This window comes from Phoenix dactylifera, chromosome 11 (genome assembly GCF_051530095.1).
Source record: "Phoenix dactylifera cultivar Ajwa chromosome 11, Ajwa_hap1_PhDact_Kaust_v1.1, whole genome shotgun sequence".
NCBI classification, from domain to species: Eukaryota; Viridiplantae; Streptophyta; class Magnoliopsida; order Arecales; family Arecaceae; genus Phoenix; species Phoenix dactylifera.
Window position 1 is genome coordinate 15,879,824 of NC_143200.1, and position 11,126 is coordinate 15,890,949.

Here is an 11,126-nt window from a genome sequence, read left to right on the forward strand (position 1 = left end):
TATATTGAGATATAAATTTATTCTTAGATTTCAATATTGGTTTGGTCAACTACAAAGCTGTTTTGTACTCAGATTTTCACTTTAACTATTCCTTATCCGGTTTAGTTTGGTTCCATCCAAGTTGCAATGGCCATGCGACCAACTCCAAAGAAGAAAAGTATGGTCTCCAAATCTAGTGTTTCAGTCCAAGTCTGCTCTAAATTGGATTCAGGTCATAGTTGGGTCTACCAAACCCAAACCTAAATATTTGACTCCGTTCTTGAGAGTCTAAATGGCTCAAAGTCAAATTCCATTTACGCATTTAGTTAACCTTCTCGCCGTCCAATTTTTCTTGGACCATCCTTTCCGGTGCTTCCACTAACGGTTGACAAGGGACGGTAGGATCTTTTCAGCAGGAGGTAATCATTTCTCCATGGGAACCACCCGCCCGAGTGAGGACTATTTTTGACCAGGAATTTTGAGCGGATTCTCTCTTCTTCTTCTTTTGCCACCAAAACTCACGCCAAAATGGACTTTGGGGGAATAGTGGGCCGAGCCAAACACAACCGAACCCTTTTTATGCTTCTTCCCTCATGGTAAATGGTCAACCAACTGTTACATTGAGTCATCTGTGTGGGTTAGAATAATTTGTCCATATACAAAGTGCCAAGGTAAAAGGTTTTATATAATCAAAGTTTTTTATTAAAAATATATTTTATTTTAAATTTGCAGATCAACTAAGCTTGTTTAAAGTAAAAAAAAAACTCTAATACAGCTAAAGATTACTAATTCAGTGTAGGTCTGAAGGAATCGGGAAAAAGACAACTTTATCTTGTTCTTGAACATCCTAGATTGGCACCCAACCTCCCTCTAATTGTAACGAGTTCAATTGTTCGACAACCATAAATAATTGCAAGAAAACATGCACAGGCAAATTGAAAGGATGATAGCAATAGATTACATGACTCTTATTGGGGGAAAAATGGATTGCTCCAAAGCACGTGGGTGCGTCGCCGGCACGTAATGACAGGCGCCCGACCTCGGCATGCCCGATCTCAGGACGCCCGACCTCGGCACGCCCGACCTCGAAGCGCCCGACCCCGAGGCGCCCGACCTCGGCATCCTCGATTTCAGAACGCCGAGCCGACCTCAAGACGCCCGACCTCGGCGCGCCTGACCTGAAGGCGCCTGACCTTGAGGCGCCTGACCTCGAGGCGCCCGACCTCGACATCCCCAATTTCAGAACGCCGAGCCGACCTCAAAAAACCGACCTCGTCGTCCACATGCTGCGGCCATGCCCTGCAACACCCTCACCGCACCATGCTTCGGTCGCCAGCCATGCCATGACATATCAACCGGGGACCATGCTTTGCTACGACTTTCAATTATTAAATGCGCGCAATCTCCACGGACCTCCAGCCTACTCAAAATCTCAGGCCCTCCATGGCAACCAGTTGACTCACTCAACTACATCCGGTCACCCATAACAACTTATTGGCTCCAGTCTAGCCCTCCACAGCAATGCATTAATTCACACGATCGTGCTCAATCATGACGGTAACTCATTTAATTCGCCCGGTCACATCACAGGTAACCATGTACCTCTCCTATAAAAGGGGAACATCTTCCTCTTAAAGGAGGATTCTGACTTTTAGGCTCCGATATACAACTCATTTCCTTCTCCAATTTAAGCCCCCTTCTGACTTAAGCATTGGAGGGCCGGCGCCGGAAGCCCCAGCCACCGACTTTTTGCAGGTCCCCTGGAGAACGCAGTCCGCCGACATACCATAAGCATCAGAGCTCCTCCTTCTCGGCCAGTGGTCACCCCCGGGTCCAATTTCCAGCAATAATACTCTATTCCTTTTTATTTTTGGGTGAGACATGACCTTTTCCCTCTAATTAGTCACAGAAGGTAGTCTATTAACGGAGGTCTCCTCTTAACACTAATTTAAATGATTTGCAATTAATAACTTGGTGGTTGCTAATCGTAACACTTGTCAGCTGATTTAACATAGTGACAGAAGACTGTTCAATAAAAAATCTAGGCATACTTCTATTTTGTACGAATTTATTTTATTAAAATTCAGGAGTTTTGTTTTTATGTGAACTCACAGGACTAGAATTTTGTAAGAGTAGAATTAAAATTTTATCTGGACTACAATATTTTATTTTTATTCAAACTCTTATTAGTATTTTGGGTTTGTCCATACAAATTATTGTAGTATAATTAAGAAGGCAGCTTGCAGAATATTGAGTTATTTTTCTTACGACCTTCTTCTTTTTCTTTTCTTCCATATTTTTTTTTTCTTTCTTTCTTTCTTCCTCTCTATCCTCCCTTCTATCCTATGTTAACCGATAGTCCTGCATCACGTAGTCATAGTACTTGTTTCTACATCTGAGTTTTGAAATAGATTAAAACATATACATAGTGCCAATATCGTCATTTAACTACTCATTAATTTATAATTAATATAAGCAAGTTTAGCTAAACAAAGAAGCGATCACATATTGTTTTTCCTTGCCTAAAAAAAATAAATCTAAAAAGTGCTTTTTATTAAAAGTGCCTGTAGTCTGATGCATCTAAGGGCACAACAACGACATGGCCAAAGCATGCATGCGTCCTCTCTCCCTTATCTAATAAGCTAGAGTCTTACGTTACAACAGTTTCTCCACAACAATTTCCAAGGGGGCACACAACTGTGCGAATCCAACAAAGCCCACGTTGCAATATAATCAAAGTCCTCATAGTTTCCTTGGTTGGCTTTTTTAACGGCCTACCCCGCCGCAGATAACGGTCTGAATCCACCAAAAAATATTCAGATTTTGGTGCGTCTTCACCAAAGGAATTAAACCCTTCACCTAACCTAGAAAGGTTTAAAACCAAGTCATCCTTTGGGTGGGCAGGTCGTTAATTTCCCACTAATATTCCAATCCTTTAAATACCCCTTTAAACTGCTATAACATTCCACATCTCTCTGGACATTTCTTAAGAGATATACATGAGCAGTAGCCCAATGGCAAAGCTCATTACCTTGTTCCTGCTCAAACTTTTTCTCCTCTGCTTCCTACCAAGATCAAATGCAGTCTACGATGTGCTAAATTTTGGGGCGAAAGCTGACGGGAAGACTGACTCGGCGCAAGCATTCCTCAAAGCTTGGACGGCGGCGTGTGGCTCATCTTCCCCGGCCACCCTCCACGTGCCCGCCGGGAGTTTCCTACTTAGCCAGGCCACCTTCAATGGCCCATGCAAGAACACTGCGATCAAGTTTTCGATCCATGGCACGATCGCCGCGCCTTCGAACTACACCAAGTTCGGTGCCTCTGGGAAATGGATTGTGTTTGATGATGTCGAGGGCGTGACGATCAGCGGCGGCGAACTTGACGGAAGAGGGGCAGATCTGTGGACCTGCAAACTTGATGGCCGGAGCTGCCCAACCGGTGCAACTGTAAGTATATAAGCTCAAAGCGTAGCTCTCAGAAGAACAAATAGTTGCATTGCACCAATTCAGCATACAACTTTATATCTTGCTAAAAATTCTATTCATGCCTGCTTCCAACATGAAAGCAAGCATAAATACACAAGACTAGCATGTCATTTTGTTGCACGTAGCTAGTAATGGGATCAGTGGTATCATGACCGTTTACGTCGATTAAGGCATATATTCTGAAAGTGTTACGTTGTTCTGGATTTGCATGCAGTCGCTGACCTTCAGCAACTCGAAGAACATTGTGATCGACGGCCTAGCGTCGGTCAACAGCGAGCTGTACCACATCGTCATCCTCGGCTGCCAAGGAGTGAGGGTTCAAGGTGTTTACATCACTGCGGCGGGGAACAGCCCGAACACCGACGGCATCCACGTTCAGATGTCCACCGGCGTCAGCATAGTTCAGGCCACCATCAAGACCGGCGATGACTGCATCTCCATTGGTCCTGGCACCTCCAACCTTTGGATCGAGCGTGTCTTCTGTGGACCCGGGCACGGCATCAGGTACGTAGAACATCTTGAGAAACAAACAATTAACCTTTAAAAAGCCTTAGGACAACGGGTCCAAAAGGGCCGGCTAGAAAACTGATCAAATCATGACAAGGCCGAAACTATATTTGTTCATGCATGGAACCTGACCAAACTCAAGTGCAAATGAGTCAACATGGATCTTGAGTTTGGACATAAAGCTATATGGGCCAGGCATTTGTGTAATGATAATCCGTAAGTTTTTTATGTTTTTGAGAAGACATCATCTCTAAATTCTTGTAACTTTTTATTTCATCTTCATTATTTTTGTTCATTTAGAAACATTATTTTGGGTAAGAGGATATCTAGACTCATACAGGCATGACTGCAGCAAAAATTGGTCTACACGCCGCATCAGCCACACCTTCCCCCCCTCTCGTAGTGGGTCATGTGTCTGATTGACATAAAGTCCGCACTATAGACATATGAATTCATGTGGATAAATTGACCGATACGCAGCATAAGACGTCCTGTTATGTTTTCCATAAACCAAATTAAGCATAAAACCCTATCATTTCTGAAGGTTTGGGTTGTATCTTTGGCACGAAAGAATAATTAATCTTTTTTTACAACATCAGTCCTGCCCTATTTCTAGGTGAAAGAAACTAGGCATTTACTGAAACCCTCTTGATGTTGTTGGACATGCGACATGCTTTTGAAATTTTACTTTTTAAATGTATCGATAACATGCTGCCATTAGGATTTGTATTTTGAATCTCTTCCAAGAATAAATACTTAGGAGAAGGGTGCCAAAGACTGGACCCAACTCATGTTGGACGCTCCAGACTAGACGTGCATGTAGTTATACATTGCATGTAGGTGGCTTTTCCATGATATAAATTTAGCAAGACTCTTTTATTATTTTCATCTTCAATAAATTGAGATCTCTATGGGTTTGACTGGCCTAATTTTTGGATATATATTTGTTTTGTATCAGCATTGGGAGCTTAGGCAAGGAGGGGCAGGGACTTCAGGAGGAAGGCGTGGAGAACGTCACCGTAAAATCTGTCGTCTTTGCGGGCACTCAAAATGGGGTTAGGATTAAGACTTGGGCAACAGACGTTCGTGGCTATGTAAAAGGAGTTGTCTTTTTTAATGCATTAATGCGAAATGTCCAAAATCCTATCATCATTGATCAAAACTATTGCCCGGGAAACAAAAATTGCCCTGACCAGGTATGTATCGAATTTTAACTTTCGTATTATACTCTAAAAAAAAAAATACTTGGCAGTATTAATTGGCCTCCTTGATATAAAGTTGTTTCCCCCATATATATCTGTTTCTAATTAATTTTTAATTTTTTCCTTCCTAGAACTCGAGAGTTGGAATCAGTCATGTGAAGTACAAAAACATTCGAGGGACCTCGGCAACAAAAGACGCTGTGAATTTTGATTGTAGTCCAAGCAATCCATGCAATGGAATTAGATTGAAGAACATTAAGCTCACCTATCAAAACGAACAAGCAAAATCTAAATGCAAGCATGCTTATGGAATTGCCACCGGTTCTGTCATCCCTCCAAGTTGTCTTTGATGCCACCGATATTATGCTATTGGTCTAGAATTAATATACTTGAGGTTTGGGTAGTCTGTGCATTGGCTTGTTCAAGCCGACGCCCAACTGCGATTGTTTCTTGTACTTTGCTTTTGGATTGTACTTATTACACACAGAAATTTACTTATCCTTTCATTGAGGTTCTGTTCTCCCGTCCCTCTCCCAACTCTCGTGTGGGCTCCATCTCAAAGGGGCTCCAACTTCAAGACCGGGTGGGTCTTACCAATGTAGTGTCATGCACAGGATCATTAGATAAGTGTCCCGTCTTTAACCCATATTTCGCCTCTTGAAACAATTTTTTTTTCCTAAATTCAAAACATAAATAATTGCTAACAAAATAAACTTTTAAAACGTAGTCCAATGGATTAATCCATGCACCTCCTAGAGGGTGATGGGCCTCCCTTTTAAGGTTTTGGCGAGACATGAATCAAGAAACATCAACCAATAAAGAGAAGTCATATGTGGGCTAAGCAACAGTGCAAATCATTGATTAGTTATTAGATAATATGATAGAGGTTGACTTCAACTGCTGTAAATTGTATTTATGTACATTGATTTATAATTTGTAATCCATCATGTTTTAGAGTTAGCGTAGGAGACATCATAAATGCCCATTTACTTTTAGTAATGCAGAGTTTGTTCGTGCACCTTTCTTATGATCATGTCTTTCTCATCCCAGTATGAAGCCTTGTAACTTATATAAGACCTTTGTGAGAAGCTTCCGAGAATTTTTTCTATAATCGATAAGGGGTTCCCTTGCCGACAACTATCAGACCAGTTGGTTGGCATCCAGTAGGTTCTATCCTAGATGGCGGCAAATAACCACAATATTGCCCTTCAAGCCAATTTAGATTTGAAAAGGGCCTCAACCTAAATCAATGTAGCCATCAGAAAACAGCTACTATCAGAAAATTAGAACACATGGGTTGACCCGAAGTGACTAGCTAGCTTAAATACAGCTTAGACATCGGGCTTGCCCAGTGGCCGCTCTCAATCCAGCGTGTATTAGAGTCATGGCGTGTTTTAATTGGTGTTAATATCTTCAACTAGTGGGTACTCTTTTCTACTTGACCATCTCTTATCTAGTCTCCAGACATACACGCATACTTTAGATCATAATAATACGCACACATACTTTTTATCTCTCATGATTGAACAACAAACTAACTTGTGGCATATGCCTAGCATATATGACATTTATAAACTAATAATCTTTCTTAGGGGTTTCCCTCTGCATCTTTCTAATTGTCTTAGCAGTAGATGGCCTCTCGGTTCAGCTTTAATGGCTGGCCTTATCTAGAGTTTTAGCCTGCATAGGGCACAACCTGCTCCATTGGGCTTCGCTAGCCACACGTCCAAAATAGGATGATTAGAAATAATCAGAAAGCAACTTGGCAAATACGCTTCTGTCTTTCTTTTTTTTTTCCTGTTGTTCCGTGGGTGTTAATGAAGCCCACCTGATACGAAATCACCTTATAATACACAGCAGATAGTCCATTTATGGACTCATAAGATGCCTTTATGCCTTGGAATTTTAACTAAGATGCTTCCTACAATATTATATTGATTCAGAAGAATTTTCAAACTTGTTGTGGAGTACTTTGGCCGCTATGGCCTATGGGTAGGGTTGGACAGTGTCCAAAAGTGACATTTGCTACATTAAAAAGCTGAATCATGGGCCAAAATTTTTGGAGACCATAACTTAACCATATGATGTTTGATTGAGATGGTTTTTTTTAAAAAAAGAAATGAATAACTTTTCGAGATCTATGATATGATGTCATCTCTTGAAGGATGCAATACAATGTAACTAACAATCAAGCCCAAATTCCATCATTTGAGCTCCAAAAAGAGACAATCAAATTAAAAATTTTCTTTTCGGAAAAAAATTTGACTAAGCGTATCTTGTAATTCTGGAAAAATTGGATGAAGTAATAACAGACAAAGTTGATACAGAAATCGAGACCTACCTTATGCAGAAGTGATGACTTTTGTATTTATAGTTTGATTTGTATCTATTTTCTTAAAAAAAATATTATATTTTTCACTTCTATCGTATGTGGATTTTTTTTTTCTTTACTGTCACAAACTAATTTGTTGTTCATGCTTGTGAAACAAATGTATGTGCCGCCATCCACAATCCATTTTTTTATTCTTACAATATATCAAGAATGTCAATAAGTAATCCATGCAGGTTAATTGAGGAATGCTGGGATTCTAATTCTGCAGTGAAGCCAACATTTTCTCAGATAATTGTTCTATATAGACACATTTAAGCTTCCTTATTATGAACTCTTGTACCATATTATCCACAGTCAACTTTATGTGTATGAAGTCATTGCCATTCATTCATGTGTGAAATGCAAAGGCATTTTTATGATATAATTTATATGAGCAGCCAATGAAATTTACTGTGATAAGGTTCATCTAAGAATCCCATTATGATAGGACTTTTTATGAACAATTAATTATCAAGATGGCTAGGAAGACACTTTTCTGCATACCATTTTATTAGATGTATGTCCTAGAAGCCAATCTGGCGGACACATTATTAATTCTAGAACATAAATTTGTACTTGACTTTATAATAAATGGGCATCTTTTCATTCATATTGTTTATGTGTCTATGAATCGTCCAAGAAATTAATAAGATGATGATACATATTCTCAAGAGTTGAGAATTTGAGCCATGTATCATTGGTGATTAATTTCTAAATGCTCCTGATCAATGGATCATCACGAGGACGGTGATCGATCCGATCAGTGCATAGATCGCTTTCCTTATGGATGAACGAGACTCGAGTCCACAGTGTAGGAACACTTAAGTGATAGTGCAGGTGCTTGTTAGAGAACAAGGGTACTGAGCGTGACCAAGACAAGAAGCCACTTGGATGTCTATCCACTCGTCAGTGACTTGCTTGATGTTGCAGTAGTATGACTGGTCCTTTGACCTGCGGTGCTTCGGCTATTTACAGTGAGGTTATTGTAGTTTGACTGCACATATACATGGTTTCTAATCATATGGATCCTTGTAGTGTAGATTGGCTGCAGTAGGTTCACTGTAGGAGTAGGGTATGTACTTACATGGAATCTATCGACCTTGATAGAAGAGGAGTGATCCTATATGATTTATTAGACTGAGTTCTAAGACCTTGGCCAGGGCAGTAATATACAGTGGAGAAAGAGTTTTCTCTACTATCGAACTTAAGTCGAATAAACGAGATATGCACATGTCTTTCCGCTACGTATCTGAAAATTTTTGAATTTTCAGTGGCATGTGACAGATCCTAACACATTTGGCCTTTAAATTGCTGCAGGATCCATTAAAGTTGTCCAGATCAATCAATATCTTTTCAAGTCTACATTTTGGTAGCATAGGCCATAATCAACTATCAAAATATAGATTTGCTAACTCATCGAAAATGTTTCCTATGCTACTTAAAATCAAATATTTTTTTTATTACATTAGAAAAAGAAACTTAACATTAGAATTAATCTTGAAAAAAATTAGATAAAAATTTTGACAGTTGTATTTTGTGCCATGATACAAATAAGACTATTGATCATCTCTTCTGCACCTGTCAGTTCTTTTCTACTATATGGAAGATCATTTATTTGTCTTTCAGGATGCTTCATCCTCAACTAAACTTTAAAAGTTTATGCATTGATTGAAGGTTGAAACATTTTACAAAATATGCTCACCCTATCATTTTCATGTTGATTGTTGCTATATGTTGGACATATTGGAAGGAGCAGAACTCTATAATTTTTCTAAATAAAAGATCTTTACTTGCCCCGATTAGTACAGAGGGACTAAGAAATTTCAATGATTGGGCGGTGCTATGCGATCCTATTACGCAGATGGAGTTGGAAAGAATTTGGTCCAAAATGCGGAATGTTGTCTCCAAGCTTCTGGATGACTAATGCAGTTTGAACTATATCAGTTGGATTTTTTTTTGGCCAGGAAATGCTCTCATTTCAGATTACTATAGCAGAGGATCCTGTTCTTTCTTTTCAGTATGTTTCTACCATTGGTTGCATGTGATGGAGATTTCAGTCAGCTACATCTTCTCTCAGATATTTTCTTAGACGTCAAATATGATTGAAGCATATTATGTCATGCTTACTCTTCAATTGTCATACAGTCCTGGAACGCAATTAGCCTCTTCAATGATTGAAGGATTGCAACTTTGTCTCCTTCAACTACAGCTCCTATTCGTCATTTTATGCCTTCCAGCAGATTGTATTATATTATGCTACAGAGAAGGTATCATATATGGTACGAAAATTGGTGGTGGAAAATCGGTTGTTCCTTGTTTCAAAGACTTTCTCAAATTTTTTTAAAATTTGAAGCTTGTGGCCATTCTAGATTCTGGTGATTTTTTTAAAAAATCTTTGTAAAATTGCTTGGAATTTCCAGACAATAAATGCTCTTGTTTATTGGCTGGATGAGGTTCTTTCCTTCACTGATTATCAGACACTTGGTTTCGAACCATTTTGCTTCTTTTTTTCGTATATGTTCCTTTCTTCTCTTGACAATGTAACTCATCTCTGTCCCTTATTTCTGTTGTAACTACGATTAATCTTCAATAAAAGCCGGGTGGCTTCTTTCTACCTCCCTTTTTACATCATAATAAGATGCTATGACTAGATATAATCATAGTAGTCCTTTTAATGCATTCAACTAGGGAAACATAAAAATTTATGTCAGAAGAAACCAAATTTAAAGTGTATTACAACATCCATGTTTCATTGACTAGATTCTAAAATTGGCTGCAGTGATCCCTCAGACCTGTCGAGGAACCTAAATATGTTCAACTCCTGATCATTTGCCGAACCATAGTCATATTGCTACTACTAATAAACTTTTTTTTTTCTGAATGCTGTTGAAGTTTTATCTTTTTTTTTTTTTTTGCACCTACTACTAATTGACCAATTGATCTAACTCTTACCTAACTTATGAATTGTATGTATCATATCTTGTTATCATCTTGTATATACTTTATCTTTTAATGATTTAGTTTACTGCAGTTACGGCATCAGAAATCTTCTTTGTAGCTTACTGTTAATGCCTTCAAGTTTTTTTTTTTTTTTTTTTGAATAGATGAATAATATCTCCATGCATTTCATATATTGCTAGCAGAGTTCCATGGCCTGTTTGCATTGTAATTAACCGTAGTGTCGAAACTGCTTACTTCAGAAAATAATTTTAGTGGGTTATTTTTTTACTGATGTAGGCTACTGGATCTTAATACAGACATAAATTAACTTTTTTGCTGCCCACATTCCGGAAGCAATCATCCTTTTTTTTTTTCAAGGAAGGCATTCCTTAAGCAATTCCAAACTTGTCATTATATATTAAACCATGAACCATCTTTCTGAATACTCACGAGAGGTAGTTGGATTTTCCTTTTTTTATCTAATGGAAAGGTTTGATAAAAATCTCCATCCATCTGCTAACTCTTTCTAAATTCTTGTCAACTTAAAAGTTCTTTTCTGCTAACATGCTTTATTCATACATGAGCTTCTTCTTTCTCATTTAACTTGGACTTTTCATATGTAAATTGGCTGGCAGTATATAT

At 38.8% G+C, this 11,126-nt stretch overlaps 1 protein-coding gene across 1 annotated transcript; it reads left to right on the plus strand.

Moving 5' to 3' along the window:
* Positions 1–2,951: 2,951 nt before the first annotated feature.
* On the plus strand, positions 2,952–5,576 carry LOC103719684 (polygalacturonase-like). Its single transcript, XM_008809046.4, has 4 exons — positions 2,952–3,425; positions 3,679–3,968; positions 4,930–5,167; positions 5,305–5,576. The coding sequence occupies exons 1-4, from the start codon at positions 2,979–2,981 to the stop codon at positions 5,521–5,523; spliced, it is 1,194 nt and encodes a 397-aa protein (XP_008807268.3). The 5' UTR covers positions 2,952–2,978; the 3' UTR covers positions 5,524–5,576.
* Positions 5,577–11,126: the final 5,550 nt, after the last annotated feature.

Excerpts from the sequence above, each read along its gene's own strand:
- LOC103719684 (XM_008809046.4), top strand. The coding sequence starts at position 2,979 with ATGAGCAGTAGCCCAATGGCAAAGCTCATTACCTTGTTCCTGCTCAAA. Across the intron at positions 3,426-3,678 it reads GCTGCCCAACCGGTGCAACT|TCGCTGACCTTCAGCAACTC; the intron begins GTAAGTATATAA and ends ATTTGCATGCAG. Across the intron at positions 3,969-4,929 it reads GGACCCGGGCACGGCATCAG|CATTGGGAGCTTAGGCAAGG; the intron begins GTACGTAGAACA and ends GTTTTGTATCAG.